This window comes from Nyctereutes procyonoides, unplaced genomic scaffold (genome assembly GCF_905146905.1).
Source record: "Nyctereutes procyonoides isolate TBG_1078 unplaced genomic scaffold, NYPRO_anot_genome, whole genome shotgun sequence".
In the NCBI taxonomy this organism is placed as follows: domain Eukaryota; kingdom Metazoa; phylum Chordata; class Mammalia; order Carnivora; family Canidae; genus Nyctereutes; species Nyctereutes procyonoides.
The window spans coordinates 32,584,477-32,611,335 of NW_026575051.1; the positions used below are offsets into that span (position 1 = coordinate 32,584,477).

Below are 26,859 nucleotides of genomic sequence, written 5' to 3' on the forward strand. Positions count from 1 at the left end.
AATATCAGATCAATTTATAGTTCACTTTAAAGAACAGAATTATTTTTTCCTAACCTGAAAATAGTAGTGTTGTTTTATAAATGGTCATTAATACAATTTATGCTCTTTGTAAAAAGTGAGGAAGTAGAGAAAATATAAAGAGAATTTAAAAATCTCTCTATTAACACTAAGAAGGAAGTGCTGTAATGTTAAGATCTTTAGGAAATCAATTTTTTAGTGGGATCAAATCTTACTGGTTCTCAGATCTGGACATTGCCTTCTGCCATAGCTGGTCTCTATAAGGAGCCCCACTTTTGATTCTCCGCCACTTCCTCTGGAGTTTAATAGTGTTTCTTTCCACTTTATGATTGAACAGAGGGCTGCTATACGTGTAGAGAACATCAGAGAGCAGATGAAAACTACATTTTAGATTTTTTTCAACATTGAAATAAATTATAAGTTCAAAGGAGCCTAAAATATGTGAATTATGAGACTTCAGAGACACTCCAGATCATATCTAGAACTAGTTCTCTCAGGGGCCAGTGTAAAGAGAACTCTGCAGGCAGTAAATTTCCTTTGGCACCTTTGGATAATTTGGAAAGACTTAATTTAGCTCTCAGTGACTTTTACTTAGTCATATTAAAACAATTTATTTTAGATTGAACATTTTGTTAATTTGGTATATTTTTGCTCTCACCTGTCCATGAATATTTAGGTGACTTTCATTAATATGAAGAAATGTAAACAATGGGAAATAAAAGATTAATTATACTTAAATTTCACTAAACTTTGAGCTCTTCCAATCTAGGTTAGTATTAATTTATATGGATGAATTTTCCATGTATAGCAATGAACTATATACAATGTGTGCAAAATGGAGGGAAGGTAAAAAATATCCCAATGAAAATTTATATATATATAAATATATATATATGAATTAGTTCAGCAAGTAAGGATCAACAATATTTTTCTTAATGGGAATATCATGAATAAGCAGTGGATAGAATTTCTTATAGGAAATTACACTTCATTCAAAAATATTCAAGCATGGGTATCTTACACATGGCAAGCTGTCATTATATCTCTCTGGTAGCAGAACAGTAATCTAATATGGCCTCTTTTATAATAGAAACTTTGGCAAGACCCAGTGAAATTATTCTGTGTCACATTAAGTGTGCTTGTGTGGTATAAACAAAAAACATAGTCTATAAGAGCTGAAATGTTTTGTAATGTATTGTTTTTAAAAGAGAAAAGAGAAATTTTTCTTCAAAATACAGTTTTGGCAAGCAAAATCACTTTTGGCTTTGAAAGTAGAACAAGAATTACTGAAAGGAAAATACAATAATTATAAGGATTTTAATCCATTATAAACCTAGGCTAAGAAAATATCAATTTTCCTGTAAACATAACTAAATTTATTTCAGTGTATCATTTTAAGACTGTATTTATTTTATATTAACATTATATTAGTAGTATTTTGTTTTGTTATTTTTGTCACAGAAGGAACCTTTCAAGAGATATATTTTCAATTTTTGAATCAGATTATAAATTACTGAAAAATAATTACATTTTGTTTTATGAAATATTAAAGAATTCTATCAAAATTAAGTTTGTCTTTGTTTCATTTGCTAAATCAATCATTAATTTAACAAATAGTTATAAGGTGCTGTGGTGGCACTGCACTTGGGCTTTGTGGATGATACAGAGATAGATTAAATGTTTCTTTGCCTTCAAAGAGTTTGCAGTCTCATGAAGAGATGTGATGGGTGCTTGTATGTCTAAAATCCTAACTAGTGAGAAGAAAGGTGTTTTCATGATTTTTTGCTTTGTCACATCATCAAGCATGCTAACATAAGCAGTCACTGTTTTCACTTCATTTGCACAGTGCTGATCAGGACAGTGTTTATGAAAATTCTGAGTTTATTGCCAAAACGAAAACTTTAAACTTTTCAGATAAAAATCTGGGTAATTTGGCTTCTCTTGAAAAATGGGATCATCTGGCAACACCGTGCCCACATTCCTATAAAGTAGCAGTTGCCCCCTATAGATGGGTTGGGCTTTAAGTTTCCCCCAGTCTACACCTGTGATGTCTACATGAGGATGGATATTGGTTGCTGTTATTAACTCACTTCCTCTGTTTTTTGTTTATTTTTTATAAAATTCTTAAGAGTAAAGTGAAATTTTCTTATATTTCTATCCAAGATGGAATAACCAAAGCTAGACTGAGAGGGCGATATGTTTTTTTTTTCATTTTTTAGATAGCTTATATCTGAATTCAGTCCATTAATTGATTAATTTAATTACATTTATTGAGTACCCACCTTGTACAGGTACTGCACTAGATGCTGGGAACAAAAATGTGAATAGAATAGATGACGAACCTCAGGAAGCTTATATTCCAGTTTCCTGGCTAGGCTCTATAGGCATGTGGTTGTGACCCTTGGATTATATCAGTGAAGGAAGAATATCTTCAGTGTTAATGACTTTAACATCAGAAGGATTGAGGGGACTAGGGATTGAGAAGAGGCCATGATTAGCTGATTGGAAATGCTTTTAGAATGCAAGAGAGTGAAGGACTAAATGGGTAACAACAATATAGATGGTAAGATAGTCATGTAAAAAGGATGGTGGATAGATGGGAGGGTGATATAATGGTGTAGCAAAGTTGGAGAAAGTTTTGTCTATTTTGTAGCAGGGGAAAGATATGCATGTGCTTGTAAACCAAGATCAAAAGGGCATTGGAGAGGGAGAGGTTGAAGATTTGAAAGGACTTTTAACCCTCAAAATGCAAAATTGACTGTAGGAAGGGAGTTGTAACAAAAGAAAGAAAGATTACAATACATTCTTTGAAGACAAAAGTGTTTGGGAGAGGTTAGAACTTATATATTGTTGGGCTGGAGTTTCTAGTGAGATCTGGGCCAGTTTACCTCAGTGGACACCCGAGAGACTTAATGACTAGGGGAACCAGCCTCTGCAGAAGCTGGTGAGGGATGTGGGTATGGATGTAGTGTACCCTTCTTTCCTTATACAACCAGACAAAGAGGTTTATTAGATTTATTAGTGAGAGAAATTGAGCCAGAGATCCTCCGGATGGAAAATAAACAGGGTAGTGAAGGCAGGAAAGAGGCATGTCACTAAAAAGAGTGATGAAGCAAAGGTTCTGTACCCAACTGTAGGACCCCCACATACCTACTGTGCTTCTAGAATGCCTGCATCCAGATAAATACTTTTTACCAAGTAGGACATAGACAGATTTTTCTTTAGAGAAACTGAATGCCCCTAAAGAACAAATCTTTCCACATTCACATTTGAGAGACTCTCAGTGAACTCTGCCAGCTGATCATGCTATGCGGTGAAGTTGATTATCAACACGCTGTGCCAGCAAACATGGAGTTTGCAATCAAAGTTCAGTGCTTCGGGGATCCCTGGGTGGCCCACCAGTTTGGCGCCTGCCTTTGGCCCAGAGTATGATCCTAGAGTCCTGGGATCGAGTCCCATGTCAGGCTCCCTGCATGGAGCCTGCTTCTCCCTCAGCCTCTCTCTCTCTGTTTCTCATGAATAAATAAATAAAATCTTAAGGAAAAAAAGTTCAGTGCTTCATCCTTCATTTTATAGGGTTTATTTAAAAAATCAGAAATTAGAATATAGCTTCCAGCATGGATGAGAGAGGCCAAACTATCAAACAGGAAAAACTAAGCTGGATGAAATGAAGATATTCAGTGATGCACAGATAAACATTTAAAAAAAAACCCACCTAATTGTTTATTCCAAGGATTTGAAATACCACTTTCAGGATATTTTTAAAAAGAGAACAAAAGAGAATCTTGGTAATAATAACAAAAATTGGTGTTGAATAGATGGATTGGAAAATAAATCAGGGAAATATCCCAGAGAGTGGAATAGTAGAATAAATAGGAGAAAGCAGAATAAATAAGGACATGAAAGAATATGAGCTTTCTTATAAGAAAACTAGATCCTTAGAATATGTGTGAAATGCTTCCAAAAGAGTTCCCGAAAGAGGGAATAAGAGGTTATATGGAAAAAATAATAAAAATTTACAAAAGGTTTTTTCAGTAATGTACACCTCATATTCAAAGACATGTTCAGTGCAATGAATGGAAAGAAAATCCCTGGAAATAGTGTAGTCAAATTCCAGAACAGTTGAAATAACGGTATGATCCTAAAAGCATGAAGGTGGACAATAGGGTAAAGAAGGCGGGAAATTAGAATAAAGATGGAGAAACAAGTTACTGAACATGGGGGGTGGGGTGGGGACTTACTGTGTGGGTTGAGGTTTCTTTTTTAAAAGCAGTTTTGATATGGCTAACTAGTTCAAAATGTTCACTTGAAGTTTATGTTTTGGCATCACCTCTCAACTATACCTGTGCTCACCCTCAGGTTTATAGGCGGTCTCAAAGAGAAATGGCAGCCATCAAAGCCACATTATTTTGTTATCTATCTATTTATTTGGGTACACAAGAGTTTTGTTTTGTTTTGTTTTATTTTTTTTAAGCTGTATACCCAACATGCGACTCAGGCTCACAACCCTGAGATCAAGAGCCCCATGCTTCACCAGCTGAGCCAGCCAGGTGCTTTCACAGGAGTTTTTATTATTCTATTTTTATGTGGTTCAAAAATTACATAAGAACAATTTTTAAGATTGTATAGATAATAAAGAGAAATATACAGATAAACTTTAGCACCTATACAGGCTTGAGGCTATTTTATATAGTCATTCACTCTATTGTCTGGTATAAAGAAAGATGAGTGGTCAGTTTAGTAACATGAAACAAAATGGAAAAAACAGTCTCTCTGAAGTCCCTCTTACTGGTCATGGCACTACTTCTACCCTGGCTTCTTCACCACCCATCCAGCTCTTTTATACATACATAGTCTTATATTTTTCCAATGAGTATTTATTATTAAGCCATGATTCAGGATCCCAGGGTAGGGATCACCATGTACCCAGGTCCCCCTTCACCACCCCGAGAAAAGGATGGAAGACAAAGGAGAGGTGGGTAGAGCCAGTTCAGATCTTCCCAAGAGATATGCCTGCTGCCTCACAGTTGTCCCAGGATGACATTCAGGCTATGGGACAGAGGATTTGTATACATGCCAGGATCATTCACATATGGAGACATCACCCCCTTTAGCAGTCATTGTCTTCTCACAGCAGTGGAAGTCCAGGTAGTTCTGCCAGCAGTTCCTGGTCTGGTTTTGGTTGGGGGAGCAGCTGCCAAAAAAGACAGTCTGATAGTTCTTTATTTTGAACCTGGTGCCTTCTGCCATGGTGCTGACTCCTAAAGACACCCCTGAAGCAGCTCATAGCTCAATGTGACTCTCAGCAAAGATGACAGAGTCAGACTGGAATTGGAATTAACATTTTGTTTGCTTTTTAATGAACAATGTTACTTAAAGCAGTACAGTAATGTTCATTTTGAAATTTAGTTTAATAATGACCATTAGTTTAATAAATCATTGTGAAATTTAGTTTAATAATAAACTTTAGAAAATTCCATTTAGAAACTTTGTTTTATTTTTATGGGAAAAAATTATTGTATTACAAAGAACTTCATACTTAGATTTTCATCTTCAGTTTTCTCACAATAATTCTTTGTTTTTCTTTCCCAGTAAGATATTTCCCAAAGGCCTTCCTGACGAGTATGCAATAGAAACTGTATTTCGTGTAAGAAGAAGCACCAAAAAGGAACGGTGGTTTCTGTGGCAGGTTTTAAACCAGCAGAATATACCACAGGTAAGGAACCATAGAGTTGTGCTGACTAGTTTTCTTTTATGTGGTTATGCCAGGTGAATCTTGGAATGGTGTGCCCAAATTTGGAAGCAAATCTAGCATCTGAATATTCTTTCATTTAGAGGAATCATCAATAGGGAAATGCAAGTATTCTCATAGTCAGGATGCTCTTGCTGAGATCTGTAATATGATTCACATTTTGTCTAAAGACACTCAAACAACCCTTCTTTCACAACTGCTTCATTGCCACTAAGTCCACCTCACTAATAACTTCTTTATGTCCTATCATTTCTGATACATATTATTTTTAAAGCTGTTCATTGTTTCATTTGGAAGTCCTTAGTGAGTGAAGAGGTGGGATATAAATACGATTCCACCAATAAAAAGGTATTGAACACATGCTGTAATGCTAATTAGTGACAAAGAGAAGAGATTTTTAGAAGCATAGTTCCTTTCACAGGAAGCATAACATCTAAGGGGATGGCATGTAGAACAATATACTACAGCATAATCACAGTGTGACGGGTGCAGTGGTAGAGGTAAGCTCAGAGCTGACTGGGGACTATGGGAGCATAGAAAGGGACAGCTTCCTAAAATGGGCCACGAGGAAGAGGAATCCAGGAGTACTTGTATAAAAGATGGCATTTGGGCAGAAAGATGAGTGTGCAAGGACTCTAGGGGGAAAGATGAACCTCAGTATTACTTATTAGCACCTTACATTTGTGTTTATTTCTATACACATCCACTGAGATTTTTTTTTTTATTTCACTGGTCTTTTAATATGTTAATACCATCACAATTTTATGATGGAAGATGAACTAAACTGAAAAGAGTATATCCTTTATGTAAAGGCATTTATTTCTGCACCATGTAAATTATCAGTTTCAAGAAGTCAATCTTAGTTTGCATGCTAAGACAAGTGATTCTATTCTTTTTCTTTTTAAATTAAGTAACATTTAATTCTTGAATTGCTCATACAGAATTATATATATACTTAGATATACACTTACATATAAATATATACCTTCAGATGTTCTCTCAAGAAAGGAACATATTACATTTGCCAGAATACCACATTATTTAAAACATTTTTGTAGCTGGATGTTTGCTGTTCTTTTGTATTAACAAATCTGGTGGACATGGGTATCATCTAAAACATTTTACTAAGTTCCTCAATCATACTAACATGCATCACTGATTTTTTATTTGTATGCTTTAGTAATTTTGAACCCTTGTTTTAAACATTTAAAGCTAATTTGCTTTTTTGCAGGTTTCTATAGTAGTTGATGGCGGAAAGAAGGTGGTGGAATTTATGTTCCAGGCTGCTGAGGGAGATGTGTTGAACTACATTTTTAAAAATCGAGAACTCCGTCCTTTGTTTGATCGCCAATGGCATAAACTTGGCATTGGTATACAATCCTGGGGCATTTCACTCTATATGGATTGTAATTTAATTGCAAGCCGGCATATAGATGAGAAGGACACTGTGGACCTTCGTGGAAGGACTGTTATTGCTGCACGAGCTTCTGATGGCAAGCCTGTGGACGTGAGTTGTGATGTTGGTTATGGAACTTTCTAAATTAGATACCTTATTAAAACCTTCTTTCTTTAATTACTATGTAATACATTCCCTTCTCAACACTGTTTAAATTAGCTATCAGATGTGTGAAGCATAGCTATGTATTTCCAACTGTATTTTCACATATATTATCTTCTATTTTCACCCATTTTCTTCAGCCTGTGAATTTAAAAGAACTAGGTCATGCCTTAAAAAATGAGATTCATACAATTAAATTCTAGTAAAAATGCACCATATGATACCAAAAAAATCAGCTTGAATAAGCTTATATGTTTTGAATAGAAAAGTCTGGGAAAAGATGAACTTTAAGTTAAATGGTCCCAGATTATCTGATGTTTCCATTCAAGAACAATAGGCTGTTTTATTCATCCTCAGAATAGCAACAGTTTTGTATTGCAGATTATTTCCAATGAGCCTATAAAGGTTTTTCAAGGTTCTGCTTTGGATGAGAACAATTGGCTAGTAATCCCCTTTCAGATGAAAAGGTCCTTTAAAAGTCATATTTGATGCTCAGGTAATAATAGATTTATTATTGATTTCCCTAGAAAAGAAGGCCTATAATCCTAAAAATGTGAGATATCTCTAAATTTCATGACTTCAGTTTTTCTAATGGGTAGAATGATGAGAAACCCCATAAAAGACACCTGAATGTAGGCCACCAATAACAATTGCTAATGCACGTAACAGTTCAATTTTGTTTCAGAAGTACAATTCTATACAAATACATATTTGGACAGTGTATTTTTTCTAAATGCCCATGTGGAAGAATCATGATAGGTAATTAATAGGTGGATAAATATAATAAGTGTGTGTGTACATGCACACACACATACAAACATATATATTCAATAAAATATTTTTTAACTATTTTCTCTTAGAAACATACATACATATATATTCAATAAAATATTTTTTAACTATTTTCTCTTAGAAATAGGAAACAAATCAGTGAGAATGTCATAACTAGAGCTCAGTGATGATCAGCAAAATAGGCCAGAGTAGGAAAAACCAATCATGGAGGCAAGACATCATGAGATTTTGTAGAGTGAGCTGGTTTAGGGATCAGACAGATGTGGTTGTAAATCCTAGCTCATCTACTTAACTGTAATGATCTACTAATTTATCTTGTTAGCTGTTAGCTTAGTATCCTCAGTTTAAAAATAGTATTGGTAAAGTTCCTTCTTTATAATTGTATAGAGCATGTGTCGTAGTGCCTAGTATGTGGTTAGTTCCCTGTATATTCATTTATTTATTCAGGACTAGACACTCCACTCAACGCTGGCCTAAGAGAATGGGGAAAAGTCCTGCTTCTCTTGCTCTCAGAGATCTAAAAGACTAATGGAAGGATCAAAGTTTATATCAGTAAATAATGGCTGCCAATAACAATAACAATATTAACTGTAACACAACAGTACCTTTCAGAAAGTTGTCTCCAAAGGCAAGGGAGGAAGTCGAGACCAGCAGTTAGAACATAAGAGATGTAACTTTCAGCAGCAGGTGGAGTGTAGGTAGGAAAACAATTCAGGGAATCCTAGCACCAGTGCTAGAGAGTGGCACCTGCTGCAAGTACCAAAGTTGGGGATTGGAACCTCTTACAGGCCTAATGAGAGCAAAGTGGGCTGTTTCTAGAGGGACTGAAAGAACTAAGAGCACACTGAGATTAATTCAGAACTTTTGTGGGCAGATGGCAATGAGAGAGGAATAAGTTATTGCAAGAGCAGGGTCCAGGCTCAGAGCTTGCCCTCTGAACGTTGAGTGCTGTGTTCTGTGTCTCCTTAACTTCTCCCCCAAGAAAAATTAAGCCCAGAACCTGAGGCTGAAAAATATCAGATGTGTTCTCTAAAAAGACACATGTAGGAACACCTGGGTGGCTCAGTGATTGAGCATCTGCCTTTGTCTTAGGGCATGATCCTGGAATCGCCAGATTGAGTCCCATATCAGGCTCCCCACAAGGGTCCTGCTTCTCCCTCTGCCTGTGTCTCTGCCTCTCTCTGTGTCTCTCATGAATAAATAAATTTACAAAATAAAATCTTTAAAAATTTTTTTAAAAATACACAATGTAAAAATTATAGTATTACAAAGTTTTCACAGTTTAGTGTGGCATCTTAAATTTGTTTGAGGGTAAAATTAATACCCAAAACGAGGAGACAGAGGGCTATGTTCAAAATGAAAGAACAGGACAAAATGACAGAGATCTAAATGAAATGAGGACAAGTAACATGCCTTATAAAGAATATGGTAATGGTACAGATACTAACTAGACTTCAGAAAAGCATGGAAAATCTCAGTGATACCCTTAACAAAAAGTTATAAAACATAAAAAGGAAGCAATCAGAGATGAAGAGCTCAATAACTTAAATTAAAAATACACTAGATGGAATAAGTCATAGACAAGAGGAAGCACAAGAAAGGATCAGTGACCTAGAGGGCAGAGTAATGAAAAACAATCAAACTGAACAAGAGAGATAAAAGGAATAATAAAAAATAAAAATAGACTTAGGGAATTCAGCAACATCATCAACTGTAATGATATTCACATTATAGGGATTCCAGAAGGAGAAGAGAAAGAAAAGGGAACAGGAAATCTATTTGAAGAAATAATAATTGAAAATTATTGCAACTGAAAACAGTTGCATACAAGGGAACCCCCCCTAAGGCTGTCAGTTGATTTTTTTCAGCAGAAACTTTGCAGAGTAGTGAAGAGTGGCATAATATATTCAAAGTATGGAAGGGAAAAAAACCTGCAGCCAAGAATATGCTATCCAACAAGGCTATCACTAGAAGGAGAGTTAAAGAGTTTCCTAACAAACAAATGTTAAAGGAATTCATGACCACAAAACCAGCCCTACAAGAAATGTTGACTGGAAAGGAAAGATCATAAGTAGGAGTAGGAAAAGTAGGAAACACAGGAGTGGTAAAATCAATTATATCTATGAAAATCAGTCAAAGGATTCACAAAATAAAAGGATATAAAGTATATCATCATATACCAAAATGTAAGGGGGAAAAGAGTAAAGATTGGGTTCAAACATAAATGACCATAAACTTAATATAGACTACTATATGCATAATACATTATATATAAACCTAATAGTAACCATTAATCAAAAACCAATAATAGATATGCAAAAAATAAAGAGAAAGGAATCCATGTATATCCCTAAAGAAAGCCAGCAAACTGAGAGAGAATAAAGCAAGAGAAGAAAGGAACAGAGAACTACAAAAACAATCATAAAACAAGTAACAGAATGGCAATAAGCACATACCTATCAATAATTAATTTGAATGTAAGTGGACTAAATGCTCAATCAAGATATAGAGTGATGGAATGGAAAAAGAAACAGACCAACCTATACGCTGCCTATAAGAAACTCATTTCAAACCTATGGAAACATGCAGATTGAAAGTGGGAAGGAATAGAAAAGCATTTGCCATACAAACAGAAGTGAAAAGAAAGATAGCAATGTTTGTATCAGACAAATTAGACTTTCAAACAAGGACTAGCAAGAAACAAAGAAGGATACTATATAATCATAAAAGGAACAATCCAACAAGGAGATATAACAACTGTAAATACTTATGCATCCAATATGGAAGATACCAAATACATAAAGTTGCTAGTCACAAACATGAAGTAATTGATAGTAATACAATAATAATAGGGTATATTAATACCCACTTACATCAATGGATAGATAATCCAAACAGAAAATTAACAAGGAAATGGCTTTGAATGACACATTGGACCTGATCAAGCTAACAGATATATTCAGAATATTCCATCCTAAAACAGCAAAATACACACTCTTTTCAAGTGCACATGAAACATTCTCCAAAATAGATTACATATTAGGCCACAAAGCAAGTCTTAACAAATTAAAAAAAGATCAAAGTCATATATCATGGATCTTTTCCCGACCATAATGCTATGAAACTAGAAATCAACCACAAGAAAAAAATGTGGAAATATACAAATACATGAAGGTTAAATAACATGCTTCTAAAAATGAATGAGTGGGTGAACCAAGAAATTAAAAAGGAAATTAAAAGATATATGTAGACAAATGAAAACACAACAGTCCAAAATCTTTGAAATACAGCAAAGTGGTTCTAAGAGGGAAGTTTATAGCAGTGCAGGCCTATCTGAAGAAGCAAGAAAAATCTCAAATAAACAACCTAACCTTACACCTAAAGGAGCTAGAAAAAAGAACAAACAAAACCCAAAAGCAGCAGAAGGAAGAAAATAAAAAATATTAGAGCAGAAATACATGAGATAGAAACTATAAGAACAATAGAACAGTTCAGTGAAGTTAGGATCTGGTTCTGGAAAACATCAACAGAATTGATAAACCTCTAGCCAGACTCATCAAAGGCGGAGGGGGGGGATATTGAGAGAGAACTCAAACAAAATCAAATGAAAAAGCAGAAATAAAAACTGACATCACAGAAATACAAATGATTGTAAGAGAATATTATGAAAAATAATATGCCAACAAACTGGACAACTGAAGAAATCAATAAATTCTTTACAACCCTATAAATCCCCAAACTGTAATAGGATTAGACAATTTGAATAGACCAATTACCAGCAATGGAATTGAATCAGTAATCAAGAAACTCCCCCAAAACAAAAATGCAGGCCCAGACTCCTTCACAGGAGAATTAAAACCAAGCATTTAAAGAAAAGTGAATATTGTCTCTTCTCAAACTATTGCAAAAAATAGAAAAGAAATTTTCCAAATTCATTTTATGAGGCCAGCATTGCCCTAAAATCAAAACCAGTTAAAGACACTATTAAAAAAAAAAAAAAAAAAGGAGACAGAACTACAGGCTAATATCTCTGATGAATATAGGTGGAAAAAATCTCAAAATCATTCACCACAACCAAGTGGGATTTATTCCTGGGATGCAAATATGGTTCAATATTTGCATATCAATCAATGTGATATATCACATCAACAAGAGAAAGAATAAAAAACATATGATCATTTTAATACATGCAGAAAAAGCATTTGACAAAGTATAACATCCATTCATGATTAAAAAGCCCTCAACAAAGTAGGTTTAGAAGGAACATATTTCAATATAATAAAGGCCATGTATGACAAACCGACCTTGAACAAGTATTTAATGGTGAAAAACTGAGAGATTTCCTCTGATCTCCAGAACAAGACAAAGATGTCCACTCTCAACACTTTTATCAACATAGTACTGGAAGTCCTAGACACAACACTCAGACAAGAAAAAAAAAAAAAGCACCCAAGTTGGTAAGGAAGATGCAAAATGTTTGCTATTTGCAGATGACATGATACTATATATAGGAAACCTCAAAGACTCCACCAAAAATTAACTAGAACAGGTAAATGAATTCAGTATGGTTACAGGATACAAAATCAACATAGAAATCCACTGCATTTCTGTACAATAATAATGAAGTAGCCAACAGAAAAGTTAAGAAAACAACCCCATTTACAACTGTATCAAAAATAGCAAAATTCCTAGGAATCAACTTAACCAAGGAAGTGAAAGACCTGAGCTCTGAAAACTATAAAACATTAATGAAAGAAATTGAAGAGGATCCAAACAAATGGAAAAATATTCCATGCTCATGGATGGAAGAACAAATATTGTTAAAATTTCCATGCTACCTAAAGCAATCCTCAGATTTAATGCAATCCCTTTCAAAATATCAACAGCATTTTTCACAAAATTAGAATAAATAATCCTAAAGTTTTTATGGAACCAGAAAAGTCCCTGAATATCCAAAGCAATCTTGAAAAAGAAGAACAAAACTGGAGGTTATCATAATCCAGATTTCAAGATATACTACAAAGCTGTAGTATTCAAACAGTTTGGTACTGGCACAAAAATAGACACATAGATCAATAGAATAGAATAAAAAGCCCAGAAATAAACCCACAATTATATAGCCAGTTAATCTTTGACAGAGGCAAGAATATGCAATGAGAAAAAGACAATCTTTTCAAATGGTGTTCAGAAAACTGGACAGCCACATGCAAAAGAATGAAACTACCACTTTCTTACACCATATATAAAAATAAATTCAAAATGGGTTAGGACCTAAATGTGAGAACTGAAACAATAAAAATTCCAGAAAAGAGCATAGGCAGTAATAGCATAGCATAGTAATAACATACTGCATAGCATAGGCAGTAATTTCTTTGACACCTTCTATAGCAACTCTTTTTCTAGATAGGTCTTCTGAGACAAAAGAAACAGAAGCAAAAATAAACTATTGAGATTTCCTCATTTTTTTTTTCTCATTTAAGACTGTGCCATGTGTATCACAAATATTGGAAAATCCTTTTTTGTTTGTTTGGTTTAAAATGCACCAGCCTATAAATCAAAATAAGTTTCTTTAAGAAAAAGAAGAGCACTTGCCCTATCTTTTGGTTGAATGGATGTGGTTGTACTGCTTTTAAGGTGCAGTTGTAGAAGAGAAAAACAGTCATTTGGCACTATATTAATGACAACGTTTTTATACTGGCATAAGCTAGAAACAGCCCACTGGGAATAAAAAGCTCTGCACAGCAAAGGAAGCCATCAACAAAACTCAAAGACAACCAACCTATTGCATGGGAGAAAATATTTGCATATTACATATCTGATAAAGGATTGGTATTGGAAAATAGAGAACTTATCAAACTCAATACCCAAAAAACAAATAATCCAAAGAAATGGGCAGAAGACATGAACAGGCATTTCTCCAAAGAGACATACAGATGACCAATAGACACATGAAAAGATGCTCAGTATCACTAATCATCAAGGAAATGCAAATCAAAACCACAAGAAGATATAACCCACACCTGTTGGAATGGCTAAATTAAAAACGCAAGAAACAATACATGTTGGCTAGAATTCTAAGAAAAAGGAACCCTTGTACACTGTTGGTGGAAATGCAAACTTTTGCAGCCACTGAGGAAAACTGTATGGAGGTTCTTTTAAAAATTAAGAATAGGAGGATCCCTGGGTGGCTCAGCGGTTTAGTGCCGGCCTTCAGCCCAGGGCATGATTCTGGAATCCCGTGGTCCAGTCCCGAATCGGGCTCCCTGCATGGAGTCTGCTTCTCCCTCTGCCTGTGTCTCTGCCTCTCTCTCTCTCTCTCTGTCTCTCATGAATAAATAAATAACTTTTAAAAATATTTAAAAAATAAAAAATTAAGAATAGATGGGGCACCTGGTTGGGTCAGTGGTTGAGCATCTGCCTTATGACTCAGAGCGTGATCCCCAGGATTGAGTCCCACATCAGGCTCCCTGTGAGGAGTCTGCTTCTCCCTCTGCCTATGTTTCTGCCTCTGTCTCTATGTATCTCTCATGAATAAATAAATAAAATCTGAAAAAATTAAGAATAGAGCTTATATACATTATATATATTACATATATACATTACATTACACACATATATAATATGGAATACTACTCAGCCATAAAAAAGAATGAAATCTTAGCATTCATTACAACATGGATGGATCTGGAGAGTATAATGCTGTGAAATAAATCAGAGGAAGACAAATACCATATGGTTTAACTCATACATAAAATTTAAGAAACAGGGATCCCTGGGTGGCGCAGCGGTTTGGCGCCTGCCTTTGGCCCAGGGCGCGATCCTGGAGACCCAGGATCGAGTCCCACGTTGGGCTCCCGGTGCGGGGAGCCTGCTTCTCCCTCTGCCTGTGTCTCTGCCTCTCTCTCTCTGTGTGTGTGACTATCATAAATAAAAAAAAATTAAAAAAAATATTTAAGAAACAAAGAAAAGAAGAGACAGACTAAGAAATAGGCTCTTAAATCTAGAAAACAAACTAATGGATACCAGAGAAAACGTGAGTGATAGAAAAAATAGATGAAGGGAATTAACAGTACATTTATCATGATGAACAGTGAGTAATGTATAAAATTGTTGGATCACCATATTGTACACCTGAAACTAATACAACATTGTATGTTAACTATACTGGAATTAAATTTTTAAAAATAAACGAATGAAAGACAAAAATAAAAAAATTAAAGCCATATTATGATGTAGCTTATTTATAAAATAGTGTTTGAGTTAGGAAATAAAATACATATTCTATAAGGATTCTTGGTCCTACTAAAAGCTCAAGTGGACTAATTTTTCACCATCTCCATACAAGCTCTATGATTCACAAGATCTGTTGTAATATGAAAATGTTTTATTTGTTCAAGATGTGTGTTATTGAAAAAAATTCTAATAATTGGGTTTTATTTTGTGTATACTACCTGGTTACTTTTATAAGAAAAAAATAGGTGATAAAACTGATATAAAGGATCTTTTTTTTTAACAAACTCTGCATGAAAGGACTGGTATAGGCTTAGCCCCAAACCTTGTCCTTGTAAAGTACTGTGTCAGTGAAGGATTCTAGAGTTACTAATGAATAAGAAAACATCATTAAACTAGGATTGTAGTTTCAATGTCATGATACTTGATTAGTTGTTAATCCATCAAAAATTGATTATCTGTCTTAAGTAAAATAATTTCTATAAAGGACCTAGTACAGTGGATGGTACATAATCAAATTTTAATGTTTATTGGTTATTTTGATAATAGCGATGATGTTAAATTAGTTTTAGTTAAGAATATTAATTAGAGTCCTCATTCATCATTCTACATAAAGGATGTGTTACTATGCGGTGTTTCATTCAGCTACGTAAGACAGTGCGTTTAAACTCTATAAACAAAAGTTAAGTTCAATATCTTCCAAAAAGTTATAAAAAATAAATAAGTTCCATTTTACCTCAGAATTTTGGTTGGCTGCAAATCTTAGGCTACTCATGAATTCAGAAGATAATCTGGAGTTCTTAACACTTTCTATGAGCTGACTTGATTTTGTTCATCTCAGTGTAGTGTAGAGTAATAGTTACATCCTTTTTTCTCCTTTGCTTTTTTAGTATTGGATAGAGTTTTAGAACTAACTGAAGGGACGTCTGGGTGGCTCAGCGGTTGAGCGTCTGCCTTTGGCTCAGGGCATGACCTTAGGGTTCCGGGATCAAGTCCCACATCAGGCTCCCTGCATGGAGCCTGCTTTTCCCTCTGCCTATGTCTCTGCCTCTCTCTCTGTGTCTCTCATGAATAAATAAATTTAAATTAAAAAAAAAAGTAACTGAAGATATCTGCTTTTCATTATGGTAGGATTAATTATTGTAATATGACAGTTGAATCTTTTTATGGAACATACTTCTTGACATCAAAGTAATACATAAGCTAGCTTGGTAGTACTGGCAGACTGAAAGAGGTGGAGTGAGGCCGAGAGAGAGAGAAGGGCAGGCAAGAGCAGGAGAGGGAAGAGGCTATTACTAATGTTTGTGATATGTCAAATCATTATAAGGTTAACTATTAATTAAATTAGCAACCACAAACTAATTTAAAATAGCTGATTTACACATCTATCCTATTAAAATTTTGTCAATAGTCTGTATTATTTACTTCTCACATGGTTGCTTGTTCTTGCATTCAAAGACATGATTGTACTTTTTTCGAACTATTTATTATTTCACACCCAGTGCTAAAAAATGTGAATCTTCTAAGCAAATAGAAGGAATTATTTCTGTAAAAAGATTGTGAGTACTGCTCAGGATTATCCCAATATAGTATAAAATCATAGATATTAGGTAGAATCCATGTACTATCAATTAAAACAAAATATCTTTTTATTATTGGGAAGTATCTGTTTCAGTGCCTCAAATAAGAGGTTTGGAACTACTGAAAAAGCCTTTTCCATCATGTGTTCATATCTTTGACTTTATTTTTTCTCCAGAAATTTTTACTTTGAAATATTTCTCATTTTGTGGACATATTTTATTGTAATGCATAACAATACCTCTCTTTAATTAAATACTTCTTTTTGTATGAAATAACTAGCAAAGATTTGCAACTGCTTTTATTATCTGATTTCCTTTATTTAGAGATTTATCTCAATAATTGAATCCTTGTCTCTTTCTCAAGTGATCTTAAAATCATGAATCCTAAATTAAATAAAAACATTAAAAATATCTACCAATAATTTATTTGTATTAGCTTCTTTTCTCTTTCCAGTTAAATTACCACAGTTCTTAAGTGTGTAAATGTGATTTTTCAAGAAAACTAATGATGTGTCTTATTACTTTTTAATAGATTGAACTTCACCAGCTTAAAATCTACTGTAACTCAAACTTCATAGCACAAGAAACCTGTTGCGAAATATCAGATACTAAGGTAAGTTAATTTTCTTGGCATGTGAAGAATATAGAATGCTAGTTGCCTAGTCCATAGAGTGCAGATGTAGGGAAGCTTTGAATATCTTCTGTTAAAGCCAGGTAAGTAATTTGTTCCAAGTAAGAGACCCCTCATAGTGCTCTCACATAGTTTATAAAATTCGAATCCCATTGTTTTGTCTTGAATTTTGGGAATGATACATCCTTATGTTGGACTCAACATATATTAAAGAGAATTTATTACTTTCTCCCTAAACTATGTTCTGATAGCATCATCATTTTCCAGCTGCAGAGATTTTAAATCTGTAAACATATCTTATTCTTACTCATTTTTCTCTTCTAGCCTGTTATCCATCCTGGATAGTTTTCCTTTGTGATAGATTTTTTAAAAGACTTTGTTTATTTGAGAGAGAGAGCACACAAACAGAGGCGAGGGGCAGAGGAAGAAGGACAAGCAGACTCTGAGCTGAGCAGGGAGCCCAATGTGGAGCTCAGTCTCAGGACCCTGAGAACATGACCTGAACAGAAGTTAGACGCTTAACCGATTGAGCCACTCAGGTGCCTGTGATAGATATTTCATCTTCCTTCTCCCTGTTACTGACCTGGTCCACCTTTATCTCGTGCCTGGATTGTTGCATTATCATGTCAACTGCCTTCCCTGTCTCTAGACGTTTTTCTTTCCAGCATAACCAGAATAAGTCTCTGAATCACTGCTTTGTATATGCATTTATTTTCTCTTACTAAACATTTATTATTCAAAAACATTGATCTTCTAGACATTGTGCTATAAAACAAGGCAATAACAGACATGAATAAGCTACAATCCCTGCCCTATATTCATCCCTTTTTCAAAGTCTTTGGTCACTCTTTGTTGGCAAAAAAACATAAACTCAGTTACTTAGCCTCTCATTCTTAATATTCCCAACCTAACTGTGCAACTGTTACTTACTTATACCAATCTTTCCTTAAAAAAAGTGGGGGGGGGGAGATGCCTGGGTGGCTCAGTGGTTGAGTGTCTGCCTTCCGCTCATGGCATGATCCCAGGGTCCGGGATCAAGTCCCACGTCAGGCTCCTTTTGGGGAGCCTGCTTCTCCCTCTGCCTGTGTCTCTGTCTCTCTCTCTCTCTCTGTATCTCTCATGAATAAATAAATAGAATCTTAAAAAAAAAAGTACTTTCTCCAGCTCTCATTATAATGGTGATGTGTGCTAGCTTGTATTATTAGATATAGCTGTATTTGTTTTTAATGTATTCAACTACCTTTTAAACTCATTGAGGGGAGTTATACTTTCATGCTCTTCTTTTTTATTCCTATGCTTTGTTTGTAGAAGATGATCAAAACATTATTTCTTAACTTGTTGACTTTATCAACTATTAAAGGAGATAGTTGGGACAATATGGTGTTTAAAAGGGACTAATTCAATGAAGTATTACAGAAAGAATATATGAAAAGTAAAAGTAAAAGATGAAAACATTTTTCTTTGTATATTAGATTTCCTAGAAGTTCTATACTTACCATCCAAAATTATATGATAATTTTATCAATAGTTTAGCAATTAAAAAATATTTTTAATTTCTGTCAGTCACTGTGGGTAGTAGAATAACAATGTGACTGATTCAAAGCAATGCTAAATTTTTCAAAATTATTTGTTTTGCTTATATAACTTGGTTTTTATAAAGCATATCTCCAACCCAGCTTATGGTTCTCATTCCAAGCAAAATGAAAGATAGACAAATATCTTTCTAATAATCTCTAAAAAGATAATTTATAATGCCAATCTACAGACTTGAAATACTTAGAATTCCTGGACCCACATATTTAAATTTTGAAGATGTTAATTCTCTAAAAGTTTATTTTTTATATTAATTATTCCTTTAGGATAACTCTTAAAATACTAATTTTTCCTGGTTGAAAAGTAACAAAACAATGTTTTGATTTATCTAAATACTGTATTTTTGACCAGTAGTTTTTACTCTGTATCATCACATAATAGATATTTTCAATTCAAATTATGAGAAAACTGTTTAAGGAAGTATAGGTGATAAATTTGATGGAGTGGTTTGATTATTAAATGCAATGACTAATCTCACAAATTATGGAAAAAATTTAATCACATCTTAAAACAATTATTTAGGAATTAAAGTGAGAAAAATAAGGTAGGAATTCATCTCTGACCATAGGAAAAAAAAATGACAAAATCCTGCTCATTCTCTTGCTGATAATTATTTGAAGGGACATCACTATTCTGTTAATGAGGAGCAGAAAATAGAGAGATGCTACATTTTACAAATGAGAACATATAATTTGGAAGATAAATAATTATATAAAAGCCATTTAAGTGTATCTGTTATAATCCTGACACCAACTTTTTTTGAAAAATGTGTTGAATTCAGAAAATTTTAATGTGCTTGCTTAAGAATTTAATTTTATCTGGAATTTAAAATTAGACATGTTTTTTGTTAATATTTTATAGCATATTTTAAGGGTAAGTTTTATTCAAAATAATCTGTAAATATACTTTTCTTCTATTATTTAGATTTTCTGTTTCTGTAAAGTTTCATGACTTTAGACTGTTAGACTTTTATGACTACAGACTTAAACAGAAGGAGAAAATCAGCAACATTCATTGAAAATAAATAAGAAATCTGATTAAAATTTGTAGGGCCAATTAATTAAATATGTCAAATCAAAACCAGAGTTTTATGAAGGGAGAAGTTCTTACTTATATATTTTTATGATCCCTTTAGGCACTTTTTGGACAGTGTGTAAAGTTTTATAGTGAATGTTGAGACATACTTTTAAAGTCATTTAAATCCTCAATTTAATATAATAAATCAATTATCCAGCTCAAAATTATGAACTCAAATTAGGTCTTGGTCATCTGAGTGGGAACTGGTAGAGCAGGAACTTATTGGAAAATCATATCAAATCACATAAGATATAAGGACTATTCTGGTGATAATCACATTTCATTCTAATATGACTTTTAGACTTGTGGACTTGGAAACTTATTAGGATAACAAAATAGCTAATTATTAAATCTGGAGAGAGTAAAAGTGATAGACCTAGGAGTAGACAACAGGAAACTAGTCCCAGGGTTTCTGAGTGTTGTTTTTCTTACAGTTTTTGTTGTTTTCACAAGCATTAGAGTGCTACCCTTCTTTTTCTCAAAATATTTTTTTGTTTTAAAAATTATGTATGGGGTGCCTGGGTGGCTCAGTTGTTTAAACATCTGCATTCCACTTAGGTCATGATCCTGGGGTCTCCAAATGAAGTCCTGCATCTGACTCTCTGCTCAGTGGGGAGCCTGCTTCGTCCTCTGCCCCTCTCCCCTCCCCCAGCTCATGCTTGCTCTCTCACTTTCTCTTTCTCTCTTTCTCTTTGGCAAAAATAAATAAATAAAAACCTTTAAAAATTATGTATGTTTATTTTAGAAAACTTGGAAAATACAGCCAAATTCAAAGAAGGAATATCAACTGTAGTCTCACCATAATAAACAACCACTAACAATCTTTTAGTTTTGTATCCTAGCAATATTTTTTCAAGCATATATAATTTGTAGTATAAAAAGTAATGTGTGAACCCTTTCCCCTAAATTGCAAATTCAGAGTTATGAAATTACAAATTCACAGTTACAGACCGTGGTGAGGAGCCTAGTAAATGATGTGGAGAAGAAAGGATGCATTTATCCTCCCCATCTGGATTTATTTTTGAGAGAGAAAAAAGTTCATTCCTTCATAACTAAGTTTTGCTTCATGTCATCCTACATGTTCTGAACCCACTGCTTAAGTATGAAATTCACCACTTGTCTGTTACAATGGAGACGTTTTGATTACTTTAAAGGACAATGGACTTTAAATACCAGGACTAAGATATACTTTAATTAAGTCCTATCCTGGAGCATAAAAAGGATTTATTTTCCACTTTTACATGCCTTTCCAGTCATCTTGTTCTAAAAGTTCAAGTTGCTTGCTTTTATTTTATATTTTGTTCCACAAACATATACACAGATGTGATCTGTGTAACTATTTTATTGTAACAATGCAGATATTGTAGATGTTTGATATTACTGTACTTAATCATAAAGTCATTTATAATAGCTTTAGAAGTCCTCAACAAACCAACTTTTTAGTGCATTTCTTGCATGTTGTCACTGTAATAAAACATATCAGGGACCTAGTAAAAGAGCAAAGGCATTATGAATTCTAACATACCAGTGTTGACTTTTGGCTCATTAGAAGGCAGTTCTTGTAGGCAAGTTTAGTCATCCCTAGTTTGGTGGGAGCCAGTATTTGGAATGTTAGAATGTTTGGAATTGACCCTCATCATTTTTCTGGATTTTAGTGTCCAGAGCAGGATGGCTATGGAAGTACTGCATCATCATTGTTACCCGCTCACGCCAGTAAAATGTCTGCCTATCTGCCAGCAAAGCAGGAACTTCAAGACCGGTGCCAGTGCATTCCAAACAAGGTTTGCTAGTTTTAAATCTGTGCTCACTGAAAAGCCACTACACAAAATGAGCCAAGCCCCTTGGATGTGGCCCCAGTGCATAGAATGTGTCTTGACCTTTAGCTCTAGTTGAATCAAATATGTAAACCACTCTATCCCCTAGGTGGGTTAAGAAAAGGGAATAGGATTTCCTGGATTTTTTTTTTCTGAATAGTTCTGAAGCCATCAGACTTTCTTTCCAGGCTGTGAGTTAGAATGGATAGAAAGGTAAGGGGGGAACCCACCTGTACAAGGGACAAATGTTGAGTACTTAACATGTGTCAGGAGTAGGCTTAGTTCTGGGAATTCACAGTTGAAGAAAACTGACTGCTCTATAACACATACACAAAGATACTCTATATAGTATTTCTTTGTTGTGTACTGAAACTGTAGGAAATAGGCAGAGAATCTTACTTAAAGAATGTACTACACCTATACCAGTATGGTCTGTTCGTCAGAAAGAGTAGTCCCATGGACCTACATAAACTTCTTATAGTAATGTTAATGGCCGTCATGAGGCTGTGCTAAAAGGAAACTGAGTGATTTCTTGATGGTTTTCCTCTATGCCAATACCAGAGGAAAGGAAAGAGGAAAAGAAAAACTAGCCCTGGTTCCTAGAATAGAATGTTCCCTAGCACTGTGACTTAATACATGCCCTTGGAGACTTAACACATCCTGCGACCACTTCACTCCTGGCTGGACGAGTAGGTATAGGGGTGAGGTAAAAGTTTAGAGGAACCTTAATTTCTTCTAGGGACCAATACTGTATCACATGCTCCATGAGAAAGGCAGGCACAGGTGCAGGAGCCATAGAGGAGCATCACATGTCCACAGTCCATGGAAAGTCTCACGGAGGTGATGATGTCAAGTGAAATTTGGAAGAGGGAGAGTACTGAGCCTCCTGAGCAAGGGAAGGGCATTCTAGCAGAGGGATCAACATCACCTCAGAGGAGAGTAAAGCTTTATCCTTCTATTGTCACCTTCATATTTATAAACTATTAGTCTTTAGCTCAGTGTGACAGAATGTTTGATAACACAGAATTAATTTTTGCTCAGGGAGAAGCAGGATTGCCAGGAACGCCAGGCTCACCTGGTCAGAAAGGAGATAAAGGAGAACCGGTAAGAAACCTCAGAACATTGTCAGGATGAAAGTGAATTTGTTTAAAAGTGACTTTAAAATGCATCCATCTCATATCTCTATGTCCCATACAAATGCACATTTCTGTTAAAGGGTATTAAGGAATATATTTAAATGCTGATTGCTGAAATAAGGAAGACTACATCAACATTCAAATATGCTTTTGAGTTCCTATTGGAACTAAAATTTGAAAAGATGTGGAAACCCCAATATTTGTATCTATAAACTATAAGCAAAATTGTGAAGCAAGAAAGTTTCTTTTTTTAGTTGTGCCCTAACCTTCTTGAGCATTCTCTTCTCCAAATATTTGAACTCTTATTTCTCTTGTGTGCAGATGAATCCCCACTAAAGATTTTTTTAGCTTCCTATCATTTGTTTGCATGTTTATCTATTTGTTTTACTTTTTTTAAAAAAAGATTTTACTTATTTATTCATGAGAGACACAGAGAAGGGGAGGCAGAGACACAGGCAGGGGGAGAAGCAGGCTGCATGCAGGGTCTCCAGGGTCATGCCCTGGGCAGAAGACAGGCACTAAGTCGCTGAGCCACCCAGGCTGCCCTATTTGTTTTTCTTATAAATAAGGTTTTATCCCTTCACTCATTTCTCCAACTCCACTCCTTACCTCTGACAACCACCAATCTGTTCTCTGTATATGTGAGCTTGGTTTCTTTTTTTCCTTCCTTCTTTTCTTTTCTTTTCTTTCTCTCCCTCTCTCTCTTCTTCTCCCCCTCTCTTTCTTTCTTTTCTTTCCTTCGCACATAAGAGAGATCATATAGTATTGGTCTTTTACTGTCTGGTTTACTTCACTTACTATTAATGCCTTTGAGATCAATCCATGTTGCCATAAATGGCAAGATTTTATTCTTTTTATGGCTGAATGATATTCTAGTGCGTGTATGTGTATGTGTGTGCATATATGTGTATTGTATCTTCTTTATCTATTCATTCATTGATGGACATTTAGATTGTTTCCACATCTTGGCTACTGTAGATAATGCTGTAATGATGAATGTGAGGTGCATAATCTTTTCGAGTTAATATTTTTATTTTCTTCAGATAAATACTCAAAGTGGAATTGCTGGATCATCTTACATTTTTAATTTTTTTAAGAATGTCCATACTGTTTTCCACAATGGCTGTACAATTTATATTCTCATCACTAGTGTGTGAAATCTTTTCTCTCTCCACCTCCTCATGAACACTTGTATTTTTAATAATAGCCATTCTAACAGTTGTGAGGTGACATCTCCTTATGGTTTTGATTTGTTATTTCCTTGATGATTAATGATGTTGAGCATCTTTTCATGTACCAGTTGGCCATCTATATTTCTTCTTTAAAATAATATTCTATTCAGACTTCTGCCCATTTTTAAATTGGATTTAATTTTTTTTTTTTTTTGCTATTGGGTTGTATGAATATTTTGGATATTAGCCCCTTCTCAGATATGTGATTTACACACGTTTTTCTCATTCGGCAGGTTGTCTTTTCATTTTTTGATGGTTTCCTTTACTGTGTAGAAGTTTTTTAGTGTCATATAGCTCCACTTACTTATTTTTCCTTTTGGTGTCAGATTTTAAAATGATCACCAAGACCTACATCAGGGAGCTTAGTGCCTGTTTTCTTTAGGAGTTTTTATAGTTTCAGATATTATATTCATGTCTTTAATCTATTTTGAGTTAACTGTGTAACATAGTGTAAGATAGTGGTCAAATCTTATTTTTCTGCCTATGGCTACCCAGTTTTCCCAACATCCTTTATTGGAGAGGCTATCATTTCCTCATTGTATATTTTTGGCTCCTTTGTCATAAATTAATTGGACATTTATGTATGGATTTCTTTCTTGTTTCTCTATTTTTCCACAGATCTATGTATCTGTTTTGTTGCCAATATTCCACTGTTTTTATTATTATAGCTTTGTGGCAGAGTTTGAAATCAGGAAGCATGATTCCACCAGCTTTGTTCTTCTTTCTCAAGGTTGCTTTGGCTATTGGGTTTTTTTGTGATTCCATACAAATTTTAGAGTGATATCTTCTATTTCTTTGAAAAATGCCATTTTGATAGGGATTGCACTGTATCTATAGATTGCTTTGGATAGTGCTTATATTTAAACAATATTAATTCTTCTAATCCATGAGCATGGATTATCTTTCCATTTGTGTCTTCTTCAATTTCTTTTATTAATGTCTTATAGTTTTCAGTATATATGTCTTCCACCTCCTTGGCTAAATTTATTCATTGGAATTTTATTCTTTTGATGCAATTATAATGAAGAGTTTATAAAATTTCTCTTTCTGATAGTTCACTATTGGTGCATAGAAACACAACAGATTTTTAGTCTTGATTTTATACTCTGTAAGCTTACTGAATTTGTTTATTAGTTCTTACGGTTTTTTGATGGAGTCTTTACAGTTTTCTATATATGAAATCATGTCATCTTCAAATAGTGACAGTTTCACTTAGTCCTTTCCAGTTCAGATGCCTTTTCTTTCTCTTTCATGCCTGATTGTCTTGGCTAGGACTTTCAATATTATGTTAAATAGTAATGATGGAATTTGTCTTGTTCCTGATCTTGGAGAAAAGACTTTCAGCTTTTCACCATTGAGTATTATGTTGGCTGTGGGCTTGTCATATATAGCCATCATTATTTTGAGGTCTTTCCCTCTATACATACTGGTGAGAATTTTTATCATATATGGGTGTTGAATTTTGTCAAATACTTCTTCTGCATCTATTGAGATGATATATGATTTTTATCCTTCATTTCATTAATGTGATATATCATATTGAACCATCCTTGCATGCCTGTAACAAATCCCACTTGCATGGTGTATGATACTTTAAATACATTGTTGAATTCTGTTTGCTAATATTTTGTGAAAACTTTTTCATCTGTTTTCATCAGGGATAGTAGCCTGTAATTTTCTTTATTTGTGGCATACTTGTTTAGTTTAATATCAGGGCATTTTTGGCCTCATAAAATGGGTTTGGAGCCATTCCCTCTTACTCCATTTTTTGGAAGAGTTTGAGAAGGATTAGTATTAATTCATTTTTGAATGTTTGGTAGAATTCACCAGTGAAGCTGTCTGGTCCTGTAGATGTGTACTAAGAATTTTTTTTTTATTAATGATTCAATGTCATTATTAGTAATCAATCTGCTAAGATTTTCTGTTTATTATGGTATGGTTCAGTCTTGGTAGGATATATGTTTCAAGGAATTTATCCACTTTTTCTACATTGTCCAATTTGTTGACATATGATTGTTTATAGTAGTCTCATGATCCCTTATATTTCTGTGGTATTGGTGTAACTTCTTTTTCATTTTTGATTTTATTTGAGTCCTCCCTTTTTCTTTTCTTGATAAGTATACTTTAGAGTGGTCAATTTTGTTTGTCTTTCAAAGAACCAACTCTTAGTTTCGTTGATCTCTATTATGTTTTTTGTCTCTATTTCATTTATTTCTGTGGTACTTTGTCTTTCCTTCTACTGACTTAGGGATCTATTTGCTTTTTTCCCTCTAATTCCCTCAGATGTAAAGTTAGACTGTTTATTTGAAACTTTTCTTATTACATATGGTAGGCACTTATCGCTATGAACTTCCCTCTTAGAATTTTTTTGTTGTATCCCACAATTTGGTATGCTATATTTACATTTTCATTTGTCTCGGGTATTTTTTTTATTTCTCTTTTGATT

General features: G+C 34.3%; 1 protein-coding gene across 1 annotated transcript in view; it reads left to right on the forward strand.

Annotated features, from left to right (window-relative positions):
* Positions 1-26,859, forward strand: part of COL19A1 (collagen type XIX alpha 1 chain) — a 303,786-nt gene that overhangs the window by 35,767 nt on the left and 241,160 nt on the right. Inside the window, exons 5-9 of the mRNA XM_055329613.1 lie at positions 5,611-5,734; positions 7,002-7,277; positions 17,463-17,543; positions 21,887-22,012; positions 23,087-23,149. Coding sequence (XP_055185588.1) covers positions 5,611-5,734; positions 7,002-7,277; positions 17,463-17,543; positions 21,887-22,012; positions 23,087-23,149 — 670 coding nt within the window. The remainder of the gene's footprint in view (positions 1-5,610; positions 5,735-7,001; positions 7,278-17,462; positions 17,544-21,886; positions 22,013-23,086; positions 23,150-26,859) is intronic.